The sequence below is a fragment of the Halichoerus grypus genome, chromosome 1 (genome assembly GCF_964656455.1).
Source record: "Halichoerus grypus chromosome 1, mHalGry1.hap1.1, whole genome shotgun sequence".
NCBI classification, from domain to species: domain Eukaryota; kingdom Metazoa; phylum Chordata; class Mammalia; order Carnivora; family Phocidae; genus Halichoerus; species Halichoerus grypus.
The window spans coordinates 128,543,707-128,563,375 of NC_135712.1; the positions used below are offsets into that span (position 1 = coordinate 128,543,707).

Genomic DNA, 19,669 nt, shown 5'->3' on the forward strand with positions numbered 1-19,669 from the left:
GGCTGGGGGGGGACTATCTGGCACAGGCAGAAGATGAGGAAAGGAGTTTGATTTTTAAATAAGGCAGTGACAAAATCAGCTCTTGTTTTTTAAGGAGGGAACTCTGGCAGCTACAACATGTCATAAACAGCATTCAGAAACCATTTCTGGCATACCACCTGGATAATAAGTCTTAGTCTAATAAAACAAAATAAAAACTATAGTTTTTAGTTCATAATACTCTGTAAGGCAAGCCTCACCTTTTTTCCTTTTCTTCCCGGATATCCATATCCATCTGGACCTAAAAGGCCCTAAGAAAATGACACAAGATGAGTGGTAGAGTTATCCATATCAGTACTTGGTTGGTTATATTATCTGAACCCTTGGATTAATCAGCAGTGCAAGGAAGTGGTGAAAGCAGAGGGGCTTGGTAAAGGCTTATCCTTTCTCACAGGATAAACACTAAGCTACCTTTATAGGGTAAGGAGAGGATAAAGGTTTAAAATTTTAAAAGACCATGGTATAAGTACTTTTTTTTTTTTCCAGTTTTTAACTCCTTCTTCAGCAAGATTCTATACCTCGGCAAGATGATACCACAGTTGTAGGAAGCCAAATCACCACACAAAATCCCCCTTGGGCTTTTCTTGCAGGATAAAGTAAGAATGGCAAAAGCTCTAGAACTTGGTAAATCTCTAGAGATAAAGACAGACTTTAGGGGCAAAATGCCAGCTCAGAGAAAGTACTTGAGAAAGTAGTCATTATTCTGCTGCTGACAGTGCAGTAATGATAATATTGGCAGACAAGTAGTACTGGTGGTGGAGGTGCTGGTGGTGGTGGTGGTGATTGGTGGTAGTGGAGGTGGTGGTAGGAGTGGTGGAGGTGATGGTGGTGGAGGTGATGGTGGTGGTAGAGGTGGTAGTGGAGGCGGTGATGGCAGAGGTGGTGGTAGCAGTGGTGGAGGTGACGGAGGTGACGGTGGTGGTGAAGGTGGTGACAGCGGTGGTGGTGGTAGTGGAGGTGATGGTGGTGGTAGAGGCGGTGGTGGAGGTGGTAGCGGAGGCAGTGATGGTGGAGGTGGTGGCAGCAGTGGTGGAGGTGATGGTGGTGATGGTGGTGGTGAAGGTGGTGGCAGCGGTGGTGGTGGTAGTGGAGGTGATGGTGGTGGTGAAGGTGGTGGTAATGGTGGTCGTAGTGGAGGTGATGGTGGTCGCAGTGGTGATGATGGTAATTTTGGTCACGGTGAGGGTGTTGTTGGTGGAGGCAGTGATGGTCGAGGTGGAGGTGAAGGTGATGCTAACAGTTATGAATATGTTGATACTGCTGAATCTTAGCCTCTGTACATATACACAGTGCACTTCCTATCTTAAGGAGAGAATTCAGAACCTTTTAGGTGCTTTTTGCTGAATGGACAAAAACCGCACCTAAACCAAGTAGTCAACTGCGAAGGACAATTTTAAATTTTAAGCCACAAAGATCATTCTTGTGGCCTAAGGAAGAAAATTTGAAATGTTAGAAAATAAAAAAGAATAAGATAAAGAAGATTGCCAAAGATGAATTATTGGGGGGCAAAAAGGATGCAAATGAGGTTCATTTGCTGTTACTCCATCTTCTCTCCACTGAAGGACACACAGAGCCTCAGGCATCTACAACCCCAGAGACCCAAACTGTCTCTTTTGGAGATATCTGCCTTTGACGTTCCTGAAATGGCATTTCCAGAAAGGCAGTGCTCCCCAGCTTGGTCTGTCCCAGGGAGAGATCAGTAGGAACAAGCTTTGCATTATTTTAAATCAGGGTATTTTCACACAGTTAAACAGTGCTAACTTCATCGTCTGGATCAAGTGTAGATGCAGAACACTACTTGTCCCAGATTCCATTTGACAACAATCCTGTTCTGTTCTTTCCCTTTCAATGTTTAAGTTTAAGCTTTTCAGCCTGCTTTTTTCTCCTCCCCTGACTAACAAATGCAATTTCAGTGCTGAGTGCCAAACAACAGCAGGTTTTGCCCACAGTTGACGAAAGAAATCTCAGAAATAAATAGGAGCTGCAGGAAAGACAACATTTTTCCATATCATAAAGCTCATTCCAATGAAATGGTGAATTGAGAATAGTCATAAAATCACTAACGTGCTCTCATGTTTAGAAGGGATGACTAAGGGAGGTATAAATGCATAGCCCTGTCTCTGGTGGTATTATCTGTTGAAGTAAACCTCTGACGATCCTTGGTCTCCAAAGCTTATTTCTGGGTAATTGGGCCCACGCACTTAAAAGTTTGCAATTCTGATTGCCTGTCTTATGTGTTTCCCTGGAAAAAATGTTTCATAGAACACGTCTGTATTCCAAATAGTCTCACATGCTTGTAAAATAGCCTTGTCAAACAGAAGAGGCTCATTGGCACGTTCCTCTTCAACAGCATGGGGAGAAGGCAAAATAAATCCCCGAGACGTCTGTAGGTTCTTTATTTATAGGAAGAGTTTGAGAATCTTTGACTCTTTAGATTCACAAGAGCTCTGGGGATCAAATCATATTTGTGTCGCAAATATTCATCAAGAATGTTAGAATTTGGTGTGAAACAAGACATTGAATCCAGAGTCCAAAACAGAGAAAGTAGACTTACAGGTTGCCCTCTTAGTCCTTGGGGACCCTGCAGGCCTGGGGCTCCTGCGTCACCAACTTCCCCCTTTTGCAATAAATGGTAAACATGAAGTTAATTTTCTCCTGTGAGGTCATGCAATCTTATGTCATTTTCCTTAGAGATTCTACAGTCACACTTTTCAGGTCCTATTGGCATCCCCATATAGTCCAAGGTAAGTATCTTCCTCTGGACCTTGTTACATACAGATAATAACAAATATAGTAGAGATTTTGGCACTGAAAATTAGCAAGACCAGGTATGAAGCACCAGGAAGAGAATTTTATATTATTCTGGCTTTTCTAGGTGTGAATGTGAGAATCTTTATTTGTATTGAATCCATATATTTATCTTTTTATTGATATGTCTTTGCCTACTGATATAGGTGGCCATCTATCCATCCATTTTCTACATGTCAGTCTGTATGTCTTTCTTTCTCTGTATCCACCCATCCACTTATAAGGTAATGGCCAGTCAATACCACCACCAACCATATCAGAAACTCCTGCTGGAAACAATCACATAAGGAAAGAGTCATATAAGAAAACCCAAGCTGCAATCAAATGAGATGTGTTCTCTGATATTCACCTTCATTCCTGTTGGTCCAGCTTTTCCTTTGGAACCAATTGGCCCTGGAGGCCCAGGAACCCCCTGCAATAAGATCAGGACTAAAATCACCTCGAGGGCCACAGAGTTAACTATCTGACTCTTGTTATTATTGAAATGGTCTGGAACTGGTAATATACTCACAAATCACCTTTAATGTTTTATACAATTAATTGTATCTTTCAACAGAAAAAATGCTTCCTATGCACATTTAACCTCTGGGCTGGGGAGGGCGGCGAGGGAGCGGGGAGGAAGAGGGAGGCGTTCTGTGCGAGAGGCCACATCTGCCAAGTACTGAGCACTGGAGCAATGATCTGGCTACTAGAGGGAAAAACACCACTTGACTAGGAGATCGAGAAGACAAACACCTGGACTTTCACCCACTCCAAACAGAAAATATTATCAAATGAAAATGAAAGCAATATAGTCAGTTTATAGGGCGTTAGATTCTTCCTGATAGGGAGAGTAAGAACAGAACTAGGACATAGGCCATCCTGGAGCTGCTATTTTGAATCTCCAGATCGAGATGCTTATCCCTAACTTAAATCACGCTGCTCGGGGTTTAAGCTATATCAGATGCTCCCATCATTAGGAGGCCACTCCTGATCATCTGTCTCAATGAGATCTGACCCTTCTATGAACCACTGGGATCCTGGGTCAGGAGTAGAAGGGGCACCAGAAGGAACCAAGCTGGGAGCCAGTTTGGCCACTTCCTATCCAGATGACAAATCATTTTTAAACCCTTTGAGCCTCGGTCTCCTCATCTATAAAATTGGGATGGTAATGCTTCCTTTTATGTTTATGAGCAGTAAATTAGTCTTGTATACCCCTTTTATAGTTCTATTTTTTCTCGCACTATAGGTAAGGCACCATCAGCTTGTGTTAAACACCCTTGGGGCTCCGACCCAATCTCATCGATCACTATATTCCCACAATGCACCTACAGTAGAAGGGGGTACACCCAGTGATCAAATTAGCTATTGCTAGAAACCCCTGATACCCACCAATCCCAGAGCAAACAGTGTAGCTTTATGTTATTAGTCCAGAACACTCAGGCCATTGTTAATGAGCAGCTCTACTATACCTTTTAGTTTTTCCAACCTACCTCAGCACCCGGTAAGCCCCTTTGTCCAGAATTTCCTGGTGGTCCTCGCCTTCCTCTCAGTCCCTAGTCCAAAGATGAAATTAAAGTTCAACCAATGTTTATGGAGCTATTTATTTCCCATGTAACCACAAAGTCACCTTGGTCAATGATGGGAGCATAAATCAGGGTGCCCTGACCCACTGCTATCATGTTTATCACACACTACTCAGCAGCATCTGACAGGGAGCACCCCAGGCTCACTCCACTGGAAGCACCGGCTGTGAGCCTTCAGCATCCATACCTGTAACCACCTCTGCAGTTGAATCTGATGAGCCCTAAAATTTCAGAACATTGCTTCTATATTTTCATATGCCCAACTAATTTTAAATCCTGAAAGGGGAATGATAGGGGCTGTTAAGATACTGATCTCCTTTGAAAATTCAACCTTTTCTTTATAGATACAAGGGCTGAGGACCAGAGGGTGCATTTTGATTTTATCAAGAACCAACAGGCCTGTCCTCAATAGTACAATAGCCTAACCTCACCGGGCACATTGCTGGGGAGGTACCATTTTCTCCCCAATCCATTTAACTTTACTGATTTCAACACTAATCTTTCTCCAGCTTTTCTGAGAAATGCTTTCCTATTAGAAGCATGGATCGTGGATTCTATACTCCTGCGTGAGTCATTGTAATCACCTATTTAAATAGAACATTATCCCCACATCCCAGTGGGAAGTGAAATTAAGTAGAGGTTTTATTGATTATCTTGCTCATGGTTCACAACACAGCTTGTTCCCTTTGACTCAGCAGTATGATAAAGTGAATATAAAAGAGAAAGCCAGGATGCGACAGTGGTGGGGGGTCCAAATTTGAATTAAGCCAGTGATCAAAAGAAAGGCAAAAATCCATCTCTCAGTTGTATCCCCCTATATTCAGACACTATTTTCTATCATAAAATAAATACAATCTCTAATTACACTTTGATCACCCATTTTGTTCTTTTGTACCTTTGTCAAGTCAAAAAACAACAGAAACCTTTCAAAATTATTGCCTGACGCTCATAGAATTTTTAAAGTTATGGAGAATGGTTCAATGTGTTAGCAAGAGATGTTGTTTTGAAGTTCTTCCATTTGATACTTGGGAACAATTTGGCCTTAAAAAGAAAGATGTAGGACATGTTCCAGAAGGATTTACAGAATGACAGATTTGGGTTATGCTTAGAAGACTCCAAAAGAACTGGTTGGAAGTTCAAATTTCCAGTTATCACTGAATAGTTTACAACACCCCACTTGAGGGCAAGACCCTTCCTTGCCTTAATGTTCTGAACATCCCACGCCTATTAGCAAATTGCCCTATGTATAACAGATACTCAATAAACACTTTGCTGATTTTTCATGCCAAATTTGAGTACTCTGAATACACAGCTTCAGAGGCAGTAATTAAGAGCATAGATTTTATAACTAACCTGCCTGAGTTTGAATCCCACCTTTATCATTCACTAGTTGTGTGAGATTGGCCAATTTACCTAACTTCTCCATCCCCCCTCCATTTCTCTCTGTAAAATAGGGATAATAACCCTCCACTGAAGGAATAAATAGGTTAATACAAGCGTTTAGGACCATATTTAAGACATAATAAGAACTCAGTAAATATTAGCTATTGGAGTTTAACCTGCCCGGGAGAGAGACTATACAATTTGCTTTGGAAGGCCCAGAAAAGAGATATCCAAGGCCATTCTGATATATGTTAAATCCCTATCCAAGAATCTAAGTGATAATTTCAAACAAATAACTTCAGCACTAAAAACAAGTTCACTGATACAACCTGTGAGCCTGGGTATCCAAGTTCTCCGTGGTAACCCCGTTCACCGGATTCTCCACGTACACCCTGTCAAAATAAGCAAAACTTAGTGAGTTCACCAGGCACCATTAGTGTTCCTATTGAAGGCAACCAGCCTTTCCTGCAAGATGTCACTTGAGAGCCACAAGAGAAAGACAAAAAAGATTTTGATTGTCTGTGCTCTGTTTTCTTGGGATTGGAGAGGATATGGAGAGAGGGGGCTCCACTTATGTTGGAAAACCAGATTCTTAACTGTCTTTCCCAGTCTTTGCATGTCTCCTTCCGATATCTTAGCTGGTGATAGAAGCAAAAATACTTTGTTTAAATAACCCAAGCTCTCATTTAACTTAATAACAGGTCCCTAAAAGCCCATCCATTCCTTCTAAGGGATATGGGCTAAATGCTCGCTGGTGTTAAGGACCCTTAGCCCATGTGAAGAAACTCAGAAGGTTGAACACAGCGACAAGCGTGACATTCTGGGCCAAGACACATAAAGCACATAGAGAAATGGCAGAAAACTGGCTTTTTAAAAAGATTTTATTTATTTGAGAGAGAGAGAGAGAAGGAGCGGGTGGAGGGGCAGAAGGAGAGGGAGAAGCAGACTCCCTGCTGAACAGGGAACCTGATGTGGGGCTGGATCCTGGGACTCCGGGATCATGACCTGAGCCAAAGGTAGATGCTCAACTGACTGAGCTCCCCCCAGGTGCCCCAGAAAATTGGCTTTAAAATCCTACAGATCTGGGGCGCCTGGGTGGCTCAGTCCTGGGATCGAGCCACCATCGGGCTCCCTGCTCAGTGGAGAGCCTGTTTCTCCCTTTGCCCCTCACCCCACTCATGCTCTCTCTCTCTCAAATAATAAATAAATAAAATCTTAAAAAAAAAAAAAACCTGCAGATTCTTACAGCATTAAGCTGGCTCTCTAGGCAAAGGGTGAGCTATTTACACGATTCATCTAATAACTGATTTAATTTCTCCCTCAAATTAATATTTTCACTTTTACAGAGAAGACACATTTTCTAAGATTGAAGATAAATCCCATTTTGTGAATTATTCTGCCTTCTTTTTCATGTTCATGTGTTGGGAAGATTACTATTTATTCATAGATTTGCAAAGAGAAAAAATCTTAAACTCAGAATTAATCACTATGTGGATCAATTCCTCATGCTTCTTAAGTTTTTAAAACTATTCAGGTAAATGGGAAGCACTTCTCTTAATCATTACTGCTATATTATTCTGCTCTTTATCAGTTGATTTCTAGATTTATAAACATAACTAAGTTTTATTTTTTATTTTTTAAATTCAATTAGCCAAAATATAGCACATTATTAGTTTCAGATGTAGAGTTCAAAAATTCATCAGTTGCATTTAACACTCAGTGTTCATCATATCACATGCCCTCCTTAATGCCCATCATCCAATTACCCCCCCAGCCAACTCCCCTCCAGCAACCCTCACTTTGTATGTTTTAAAAGACATGTAGCTAGAAATTTTGAAATAGGTTGTGAAATGTTTGCACATAACATTACTGACATTCACAGTGCAACATTCTGAAAACAGTTTGGCTCTATGGAGCTAAGCTCAGACTCTTTTATTATACCTCCATGTCTGTACATTTATATTAAGGAAATCATTTCAGCAAAGCAAAAGCAGGAACAAAACAAAAACCCTGTAATACAGTTTTTCTTTACATCACTGACCATGATATCTAATATAATAGAAATTACCCAAATGCTTAACATACGAATTGTTTAGCAAATCATTGTTCTTCTACAGAGTATGCTGTAATATATTAAAATGATAATAGGAAGATTTGGAAACAGCAGACATAAAATAGTATACCCATTATAATAACTCTTTATTATCTATCTAGTACCGGAAACACACAAACATGAAAATAATTGCTGGAGGCTAGTGGGCTTACGGACACATAAAAAAACGAATGATGTTCTTAATTTTATCATAATTAACAAGTTAAAGTTTTCCCTTATTACCAAAAAAGCTCTGCATTGATTTGTTTGCCATAATACAATGTTTTCGATTTAAAAAAATCTTTAGAATTCCAATTTAATACGCATCGTGTAGATGCCAGCGTATCTAATTTTATAGACAGTAATGGGCCATATTTTCCCCACGTCCAAGGGATGCTGTAATTTGGAATTCAGTACCTCTGTAAACTATACTCTTCCGATTGTACTTGCTCATCTTTAGCAAGTTACAGCCTCAAAAACATAAATGCATCTATATGACCAATGTTCCAACACTGGGTTAACTAGCAAACTATTGACATGTTGGATAAGCCCACTTCACTGTGGAGTCTGCAAATAGTTAGGATTTTATCTCTTATTTTAAAAAAATCAAAGCTTGAATAGGAAAAAGAGCAAACAATGACAGGGATTCATCAAGATTACAATGTGCTAAATGGAGAGGCTTCCTATGAAAGGCAGCAGTTTGCACACATTTTTCTCTGCTCCCAAAATGAGAGGTCGCTGTTCTACAGTTTTTCCCGAGAAGACAACAGTGCAGAGGCCCAGAGAACAATCGGTCTGAATTAGAGCAGGAGGACAGAGGGCCCAGGAAGGAGAAATCCAAGAGAAATAAACCCCACGTGTTTGAATATATTGGGAAGTTATCAGTTTTCTCAGAGCTTTATAATTAACTGGTAATAGGCACATAGAACACAAAGCAAATAAGAAGAGAGGGTGCCTCAAGGGAAACAAAAGTTACATAGTTGCAAATAATATTTGCCTAGTCATCATATGAACAATCAACTGACTTGACCAAAAGTGGAGAAACTAAGTGTATCTCAAGGATGAGCTGGAGGCAAGTGTATGGAGAAGGAGATGGACAGGTTATGGAAAATCTTTATCCCACAGAATCAGGAATCAAGAGAAAAACATCCCAAACTGAAAACCAGGAAACACCAAAGTAAGCATGCTGTTTAGAAAAACAGCAATAATACCAGAAGGAATAGCCCACAGAGATGAAAGTGAGTGCTCCCGAAGAGCTGGAAAGAATGGACAGGGATATATTTTTCACTATAAGCTTAATGAATGCAGTTTGACTTTCAATGTAAGCACAGGCTTCACTCTGATTTAAATTAAATTTAAAAAAGAATAACACAGGAGATGGGGTCACATAGGGAAACAAAAATAACCATGACCCAACTGAGCAGAGAACCCACTGTGAACTGAATGGATATTTAGATAAACTACACGTAGCATCACAAAAGAATTAAATAATTCAAGAGCAGGAAATTCCTTCCATTGCCTAGAGCCACTTAATTATCCAAAACTTAGCCAATTTCTTTCTGCCTTGTGGGGATAAAAACAGTGGGATAAAATGATAGTTCAAGACATTATGTATTTCACAAGTTTTAAAACCAAATTAATAGTACAAGAGAATATCTATTTAAGAATTTATTTCAGGGCACCTGGATTGCTCAGTCGTTTAAGTGTCTGCCTTCGGCTCATGTCATGATCTCAGGGTCCTGGGATGGAGCCCCACATCAGGCTCCCTGCTCACCAGGGAGCCTGCTTCTCCCTCTCCCTCTGTGTTCTCTTTCTCTCCCACTCTCGCTCTCTCTCTCTCAAATAAATAAATAAATCTTTTTAAAAAAAAGAATTTATGTCAAATCCTAAACATTTTGTGAGAAATAGTATTTTACTTGGTGTCAACAAAACTTGTTTGGATTTTTGAGACTTGGAATTTCTCAATATCCATAGTTTTCTAACCTGTTTGGTCTGAAGACTAGAGGTTCCATCTTCTTTTGTACCTAGGAGGTCAGAAGTCATTGCTCAACACACACACACACACACACACACACACACACAGGCTCAGAGTTGACATAAATCAATCTTTGACTTTTCCTCCATCTCTAAATCATGAGAATGCTAGAAAAAAATACCAGCAGAGCATGACCACACTGTGATGGAGGGAAGTCTACATAATAAATTTATTTTGTGAAAAAATTTCCAAGAGCATCCTGATCTTTGTATTTGAATCCTGTCTCCACTGATTATTAGCCATGTGGCCTCTGACAAGTTTTGCTAAATCTATATCTTCTCTCTTATCTGTAAAAGGTAACCAATTTTGCTCCTAACTCCTGGGGTTGTAGAAGGGTTACTTGAGGTGTTAGAAATAAAGGTGTAGCACAGCGGCTGATGCTAGATAATTGCTTAGTAAAATACAGTTCCCCGGCAGAGATAGTCCCTATCCCACCCTCAAATCACATCCTTCCCATTTGGATAAATGCAAAAGCTCAATCTTTTTTCATCGTGTAGGGACTATGAGATCCCCTTGAGCACCCACAGGAAGTCCCAAGTCTTTAAATGGAAAAATCATTATTTCAGAGGTAAAACCATTCACTAAGGTATTATTAGCTTCTTTGCAACCTAAATGAAAGATTATACTAGGTTGGAGGGGAAGCAGAGAACCATATAAACTTTTTCTTCTTCATGGAAAAGGTCTTGATGAAAACTTCTCAGTGATCTTCCTGCCACCTCAGACAGCCCAACCAGAACTCCCCTGGACCTCAGAGAGAACTATTTAAAGTAGCCATATCTGTGGAATGAGAAGCAAGTCTTTCCAGAAAACACTGACCTTCAGCCCTGGCACACCTCGTCTTCCTCTTGACCCCTACGAATAGAAGGGAAGCAAAGACCTTAGAGAAGGAAACAAGCCAACTTTCCCCACAGCTGACCTCTCTCCTCCACAAAAGCAGGTGAAATACAACCCATGAGTGATTGTACTAACCTGAGGGCCAACATTTCCAGGTTCCCCCTGAGGTCCATCGAAACTAGAACGTCCCTGAAAAGGAAGAAGTAAAGGGAATATGAATTTAGATGTCTACATCCTTCTGGATTTATTCTTCTGACATGAGCTCTCCAATACAGAAGCCACTAGCCACAGGTGGCTATCAATTTTAAATTCATTAAAATTAAATTAAATTAAAAATGTAGTTTCTCAGTTATACTATCCACATTTCAAGTGTCCAGTAACTCCACATGGCTAGTGGCTACCATATTAGACAGCACAGATATAGGATATTGGATCTCAGAAAGTTCTATTGGTCAGTACTCCTCTAGAAGCAAAAGGATTAATTCTGGTGTTTTAAAATAGCCATGTTGCAGGCACCTTTTCCCAAAGACTGTTCATGTAACAACTCTTCAGGGTTCTTCATGCTGGGACAGTAGTCAGACATATTCTCCAATAACCTGTGCTTAATATTTGAAAAATACCAGTACTTCCCTTTCTACCCACCATATAGGATGCAGAATAGCAGACAGAAACAGAACGCAGAAGAGCGAGTCTCTGCACGTGCGGAGTGATCAATATAGACAGATGATGACAGAGGGAGAAGTTACACATAGTCAGGATGAGGAAACCCTCTAGTGCTTTCACTTCTTTAAGGTCAGAAATGAGAAGAGGAGTGATGTCCAGAGAAAATGAGTCCATCTTTCAGGAGAAATGGAAACCACCTTGGATCCCAAGTAGGGATATTTTAGATACTCAGTAAAGTCACATGCTAACTCAGTAAGAACACATAAACAGGGAAAGAATGTGAAATACAGAAATAAAAACATTTGTGCAAAGCTGTTCTTCCAACTGTTATTTATAATAGATTAAATTCTGAAACAATATAAATATCCCACAATATGAGGGAAGTGTTGATAAAATTATGGTAGAAACACTTATTGAAATAGTATGCAACCATTAAAAATTATGTTTCTCAAAAAGCTTATGAAGGAGAAAAAATGTGTCATTACATTCTTTTCAAATATGTTAAATTCTCTGAAAGAATAATTTATCCCAAATATGGAGAAAGACAAAACGATGTTTCCTCATTTCTTTATACTGTATGCAACATGTTTTAATAAGCCCAGGGGATCCTTATCTGACTTTCTCAGGGAGAGTAGCTTTGCCATCACCATGTTAGGAAAGTTCCGTAAACTGATGTTTTTCTTGGCTACCAGAACTATTAATTTTTTCTCTACATTTTACTTTTCTGTATTCCCAAATATCTGTAGTGTTACCTTTTTTTAAGATTTATTTATTTATTTGAGAGAGAGAAATGAGGGTCAGAGGGAGAAAGAGAATCCTGAAGCATACTCCCCGCTGAGCTCGGAGCCCGACACGGGGCTGGATCCCAAGACCCCGAGATCGTGGCCTGAGCCGAAATCAAGAGTCCGATGCTTAACCGACTGAGCCGCCCAGGTGCCCCAGTAGTGTTACTTTTATAATGGGAATTTTTTATAGATATATAGTAGGCTGTATGAGAGAGGAGGCTTCAGACAAGGCACTTTCATGATTGGTCTAGATATAAAAAAGATTCTTTCTTAAAATGCTTATCATTTTCTCATTTCAAAAGTAGACAGTTTTTTGCAGCCAGCATAGCAAAGGAATCATTCTGGCAGATGTTGGAATCATTGGGTAAAAGACTGTCAGGCTAACAAGAAATTTACAGGTTCAGAGTATCATTGCCAGATTACTTGATCATTACAAGGAGGGAAAAGTATGTTTACAATGGATAAGTCTGGCGAACCTCATCTTCATCAAGTGACCAAATTAATCTACCAGTAATTAGACAGCCAGGCACAGTGTCCCTCCTGGTGACTAAGAAGGGTACTGCCTAGGGACGTCTGGGTGGCTCAGTCCGTTAAGTGTCTGCCTTCCGCTCGGGTCATGAGCCCAGGGTCCTAGGATCGAGCCCCCCATCGGGCTCCCTGTTCAACAGGGAGTCCGCTTCTCCCTCTCCCTCTGCCCCTCCCCCTGCTTGTGCTCTCCCTCTCTCTCTCTCCCTCTCTCGCTCTTGCTCTCGCTCTCTGGCAAATAAATAAATAAATAAATAAATCTTAAAAAAAAAAGAAAAGAAAAGAAAGGTACCACCTTCCTTAATCTGCCAAAAATGCTTAACCTGAATCTAGTCATGAGGAAACAATCAGACAAATCCTAATTGGGGGATGTTTAGCAAAATAACTGGTCAGAAATGTCAATGTCATTTGACAAACAAATAACTGGACAACAGCTGTGATTGAAGAATACAACTGAGGCAAGACAACTAAATATGCCACATAGTCCTTGATTGGATCTCAGAACAACAACAATAAACATAGACATGAAGGGCATCATTGGGGCAAGTGTGGAAATCTGAATATTAGACTGCATATTAGAAAATAATTTTGTGCCATATTTAATTCTTTTGAGTGTGATGACTGTATTATGTTTATATAAGAGAATGTACTTGTTCTTAAAAGATACTTGTTGAATATTTGGAAGAGAAATGTTGTAAGACCTTCAATTAACCCTTGATTAATTAAATAATTAACTAATCAAATGGCTCAGCAAAATATTTCAAATATTACCTATGTATTTGTATAGAGAGACGTAAAGTAAATATGGCTAAATGCTAACAATTGGTGTTCACTATGCTGTTCTTGCAACTACAACTTTTTCTGTAGATTTAAAATTTTTCAAAATGAAAAGTCGGGGTAAGAAATAATACAAGTTCATCATAGAATATTTCAACAATTCAGAGAATAAGGTTAAGAAAAAAATGCATAATTTCTGGGTGTTTATCCTTCCAGAATAGATAGATATAGCTACATTCTACCAATTTGGACTCTTGCTGAATACAGGGTTTTGTATTCCCAGTTAATATTACATCATGAGTGTTTTCCTTGTTATGAAATAGTCTTCTAAACTATTTTTCATGGCTTAGTAATATTTGATCATGTGCCATTGTTTATATAAACAATCCCTTATCATCGGACATTCAAGCAGTGTAGTGATTTAAAAATCTAATAATCTAATCTCCATCCTTGGAGCTAAATTTTTGTGTTGGTCCATGATTAGCTTCTAGATAAATTTCTAGAATGGGAAAGACTGAATCAAAGAACATACGCACCTTAATCCATGGCAGACACAGTTGGGGGCTACACAATTCTCTTGCCCCTTTCTTTCTTGCTAAGAAAATCTGTTTCATTTGGGACAACACGCCCAGCTCCAAGGGATAAATTGTGACAGGTCTGAACCAGTCACGGAAATCTCATTCCCTCTGTCAGAAACTTGCTTCTCTGGGTCTCTTAAAATGGGGCAAGGGCAGGTGGGGAGCACAGGAGCCAGTCAATGAGCCAAATGAGCCAAGAAGAGAACATTGCTGGCAGTGCCCTGATGAAAGGAAAGCGCCTTTCCTTCTGGCATTTTATGTAAAAATGAAGACAAAATGCTTGGGCTGCTAAGCCCAGGGACCACACTGAGGATGGCACCGTGGAAGAAAGGGGCTGAGTCCCTGATGACATCCCTGGCTTTTGATGACATCATTGAGCTAGTGTACCAAACCAGAAATCACCTTTCCCTGGATTATCAAAAACATGTTTTTAGCTAAACACTGCCAGTCAGGCTTTGTCACTCATATATTAAAATAAAAAATTGTATATTAAAATATATAAACCCATGTTTATTAAAACATATAAACAACAAACAGCAGTCCTAGCTGATGTATGTTGCCAGATTGCCTTCCAAAAGGGTTGTATTGGTTTTCCTTCTCAGAAGTGGAAAAGCATGACGGGTTTTCCATCCCTTCCTCCATACTGGGTGTACAATAAAGTTTCTGTTTCACTTAAAAGACTGCTTCTGGACGCCTGGGTGGCTCAGTCGGTTAAGCGTCTGCCTTCGGCTCAGGTCATGATCCCAGGGTGCTGGGATCGAGCCCCACATCGGGCTCCCTGCTCAGCGGGGAGCCTGTTTCTCCCTCTCCTTCTGCTGCTCCCCCTGCTAGTGTTCTCTATCTCTCTGTGTGTCAAATAAATAAATAAATAATAAAAAAATAAAAGACTGCTTCATTTGGGGGACTGTCTCCATCCAAACTGCAACATAGAACCTGCTCTTTGGTCCAACTCAGAAACAAATACAGGTATCCTCCCTCTTTAAAAGTATGTGTTCATACTTTTTTCAAAAATATTTGAATTTCAAAAGAAATTCAAGGAGGATTTTCACTTTTACAGAAAAGGGCGAAAAGTGAAAACAGCACTCAGCATGTGTTTTGCCACCGGGGCTTACAAAGGCAGCGCGCCCTCCAAACAGTGAGAGGCCCCGCCAAGCCACGCTCGCTCCGGGGGACCACACTCAGCATCATCTCAGCATCCAGCCGCCATAGCTTTGAACTCTGAGCATTCGTGCATCTCAATCTATTTTGTGCATCCCTTATGAAGATGTGTCCTAAGGTATCAGGGAAGCCAAAGAGAGGTTATTTTTGGGGTCTGGGAACACTTAAAAATATTTCTGTAGAAATTTATGGTAACTGCTTCTTCGCTTACTCCATTTCTGTTTATGATTGGTTTCGTAGGAACGCTCTGCTTCTGCTTCGAGATAGCCAAGGAAACCTGTACCGAGGAAAGACTGCCCCCTTGAGGTTTATCTTCTAATGGCACTTAACAGGCTAGAATTTCAGCTTTCGCAGCCGCAGGTTTATGTAATCGGTGAGAGTGACTTTTATTACCCAAGTCTATTCAGAGAATACTAAGCACCCTTCTTTGAGCTCAGCATGGGAGTAGAAACCACGTGGAACACAAGTGCAGTATGACGTGGCACCACTTCAGAGGGTCACAATTTTGGTTTGCACACACAATTCAGGGATCTGCTGTTCCAAGTTAACCCTTAGCTATAAAGTCAGCAATGGAGACAGACCTCTGAAAACTGTGAGCAGGAGGTTCTCCCCATCGCTGTGATGCACACAGTACTGGACAGTTTGTCTAGAGGCCAAAGTTCTTTCCTAGCTGTAAAACCACGAGCAAACCATGGAAACAAAGCTCAACTCATATACCTTCCTTCCCATGACAACCATTAACTCATGGAAACTCTGAAATGGTTTCTCTAACCTTCCCACCTTGCAGATGAGGAAACCAGGGCCCAGACGGGTTAAGAACTGCCCTGCTGTTCTCTTAGCTCAATCTCGTAACTGACTGAGTAGCTATTCACAGGGCTCTCTGATCTCAACTCACCCAAGAGAACCCTCTCAATGGATTTTGTCCAAAATAACTGTAATTAACAACAAGATGAGAAATTCTTGCAGTAAGGAGTGACAGGTTTCTGGCATAGCTACATAATACTGATCCTGTTACAAACTGGATTTTACTCAGGTTCTGGACATATATAAAATGGATGTGAATGAGTCACAACTTAGGGAAGAGAATCAACATCCTAAAGTTTTGTCAAAGGAGGCAAATTGGAGTCCAAAGCAAATAGAGGTTGTAAAAATTTTGCTGTGCAGACCCTGTTTCTGGAAATTGGGAATGATGAGATGTAAGGACTGAGACACTTGGGTTACTTTAGTCCCATCTTTCAGTCGTGCATTTTAATGACTAGGACATAAAACATCTAAATATGGCTTCCAGCCAGTTAGCAGCATCTGCGAAGTTAACAAGCCTTCCACCTTTGGTGAGATCTTCTGTCATGACACTTCCAATCTTCCAAGCTAAACAAGGATCTTATCTTTAAAAATGGTTAGTACTCGATTCACATCAATCAACATTGGCAGTGGTGGAAAGCAAGTCAGCGGTGTAATGGCCTGACCGCTTTTAAATCAAGACATCATTATGAAACTGGAGAATTTTTAAACTGAAAAGATCTTAGGCATCACTGAGCCTGATGCTTTCATTTTGGAGATGAAGAAACCAAGGATAAAGGAGACTAAGTAACTTGTGTTACTAGTGCTGTGGGAAATGAGATTTTTTTCAGGAAAAAAGGAATGACTAGACAAGAATGCAAGGACAAGGCTATAAGTGGAGATTAACATTCAGAGCTCCTGTCTCCACGGGCAGTGGAGTCCCACAGGTTTGCTCTCTATGCTGATCCAGTCGGAACGCTCAAGCCTTCTTCACCAGCTACATCTTTCCCATATGTACCAGCATCCCCAAACAAACAGAGACCATCTTACCCAATGTCCACGCCTTCCTTTTTCTCCCTTAGGGCCTTGGATGTAACTATCTGCTCCAGGATCTCCCTGAGAAAAGAAAAGGTTGCTTACCTCAAATGGATGGGAAAGATAGGAAAAGAAATTAGAGGAAATATGATTTTTTTAAAGGCACGAGAGTAGACTTTTTAATTGTCTGGGCCTGCTCAGAAATCCTGAATACCCAATGCAATTAAAGTTGTGAACTCTTTAAGAACCCAAATGTTCTATAAGATGGGTCTTCTCACAAATCTCTTATTTGTTGCAAGGCTAAGATAGGCTGAACAGATGTCTCATGATGAATAATTAATTGCTGTCTTTGTGTCTAAGCAAACTGTTTATAAGTTCCTGGATTAAAACAGAATCCTTCAACCAGCACTTACAGGGTCTCCCCTTAACCCAGGCTCTCCGTGCTCTCCAGGAGGTCCAGGTGGTCCTGTCAAGCCCTTAAATCACAGGAAAAAAAACATGTGTCATTTTAAAAGATCCTTTATTGCCTAAAGGAAAGAGAACATTAAGAGGGAAAATGAGAATCACATTAAAAGACCAATTTAGTACTTGAACTTTAAAGCATTTGCAGCTAAATAGGCGAGGTTGCAATGCAGAAAAGAGCATACTTTTTATTGGAAGTCTGTGATATATGTGTCCCTAGGTGGGCATTACCTCACTAAACCCTTACAACTCAAGAATTCCATATTGCATGCAAGTAAGCTAAGGCTTAGGGAAGTTGGACCCAGCTCTCCCTACCACCAAGTCCCTGATCTTTCCGCTTCTCCGATACTTCTACACAGAAACACACATAAGAAGGTTTCCCTACCACAGACATGGGAAGCACTGACACAGCAAGATCTCATGACAAAGGGGCAAAAAGAGAGAAAAATATTTCTGGAGCTCCTACTATAGAAAGGGAACCAGTGAGGTGAAGCAACTTGCCATAAGACTATGACATGATAAGCAAATGGTTGCCTCTCTTAAAACCTGCTGTTAATGGTACCCCCTCTGTGTAGTAGTTCCTGCAGAGTAGGGAAGAGCCCCCACCCCAGGAACCTTCCTCAAATTGTGTTATGTGCCTGGTTCTAGACGGTACATGCCACATTCTGAGCATAATGAAGTGGGACCCATCTCTGAGATCTGGTTCTCAGACACACTGGGAATGGAACGTTCTCTAGGCTCTAAAAAAAAAAAAATGCTACTTTTTTTTTTTTTAAGATTTTATTTATTTATTTGACAGAGAGAGAGAGAGACAGCGAGAGAGGGAACACAAGCAGTGGGAGTGGAGGAGGGAGAAGCAGGCCTCCCACCGAGCAGGGAGCCCGATGCGGGGCTCGATCCCAGGACCCTGGGATCATGACCTGAGCCAAAGGCAGACGCTTAACAACTGAGCCACCCAGGCGCCCCATGCTACTTCTTATTATTACTTATAACTCCACCTTACCTCTTTCCTCGCCTGATATAATGATAAAAGGGAGTTGCTTAATACTAAATTCCAACCCTGCTATCCAATTTACTAGCTAGGCAAATTTCTTTGACTTCTCTAAGATTCAATTTTTTTATTTGTGAAACAGATATACCCATTTTATCAGGCTATTATGGAAATTAAATGGAATAATAAATTAAAATGCTGAGTACAGAGCCTGGTATTTGGTTCTTATTATGATGTGCCCAACTTTCTAAGTGTTTTGCTAGATACGCTCTACGAGTAAGAAGCCCTTAACATGTGTTTATTGAATTTAACTAAATTAGATGGAAACTGAAGGCTCTCCAGTCTTGAAAGAAGTGTAGTGTCCCCCCACCTTCTCCAAAATCTAATCTCCAAATTGCAGCTTATCAATTAAACCTACCCCAATAAAGAACCCTTTCTTGTGCCTCCTTGTTTTACTTATCAGGAAATCAATCCACACCTTGGGGTAAAAGCATTACTCTAATTCCATAAGGGGCACACAAAAACATAACCCCACCCCTTATCTAATCCAGTCAATCAACAGAAGCTGATTATAACAGTTCTGAGATGGATCCCTCTGGCTGGATTCCATAATTGCTTAATAATACCTGCCATGGGCACAGGAAGGCAGAGCTGTGGTACATACACAGGCATCGGCCTTTCCTTACATAGAAATATAATATGGGAAGGAGGTAGAGAAGGGAGAGAGCACTGCAGACTATGATGAAGGAGGGTATCCTGAGGGGGGAAGAGAGGAGCTGGAAATCAGAGAGAAAGTGATATTCAAATAAACACTGGAGATGGAAGCAGGGAAAAGCCACTCGAGGATGGGGTACCTCACATGAGCTAAGACACAGAGGTGGGCATGCACAAGGAATTCTTAGGGGACAATGAGTAGTACAATCTGACTGGAAAGGACACTTTTGGACTGACAGTAGTGAAGGATGTGGCTGAGAGGGCTGCGGTGTGAGACTGAAATCACTGGCGACAGGGAGCTTTGCAAAGCCCGTGAGGTAGGGAATGGTGATTACTGTTCCAAAGGCTAAGGAAGCTGGTTTCCATCACTCATTTCACTAGCAGCACGGGCGGGTCTTCACTAAAGTTTCCAAATAGCTAATATTTATTGCCCTTTAACTCCCAA

At 40.7% G+C, this 19,669-nt stretch overlaps 1 protein-coding gene across 1 annotated transcript in view; it reads right to left on the minus strand.

The window, feature by feature from the left end:
• LOC118535891 (collagen alpha-4(VI) chain-like) overlaps nucleotides 1-19,669 on the minus strand; it is a 90,052-nt gene that overhangs the window by 30,785 nt on the left and 39,598 nt on the right. Inside the window, exons 17-25 of the mRNA XM_036092516.2 lie at nucleotides 17,471-17,533; nucleotides 17,073-17,138; nucleotides 10,892-10,945; nucleotides 10,739-10,774; nucleotides 6,125-6,187; nucleotides 4,320-4,382; nucleotides 3,197-3,259; nucleotides 2,594-2,656; nucleotides 240-290 (exon numbers count right to left, since the gene is read on the minus strand). Of these exons, the coding sequence (XP_035948409.2) occupies nucleotides 240-290; nucleotides 2,594-2,656; nucleotides 3,197-3,259; nucleotides 4,320-4,382; nucleotides 6,125-6,187; nucleotides 10,739-10,774; nucleotides 10,892-10,945; nucleotides 17,073-17,138; nucleotides 17,471-17,533 (522 nt within the window). The remainder of the gene's footprint in view (nucleotides 1-239; nucleotides 291-2,593; nucleotides 2,657-3,196; nucleotides 3,260-4,319; nucleotides 4,383-6,124; nucleotides 6,188-10,738; nucleotides 10,775-10,891; nucleotides 10,946-17,072; nucleotides 17,139-17,470; nucleotides 17,534-19,669) is intronic.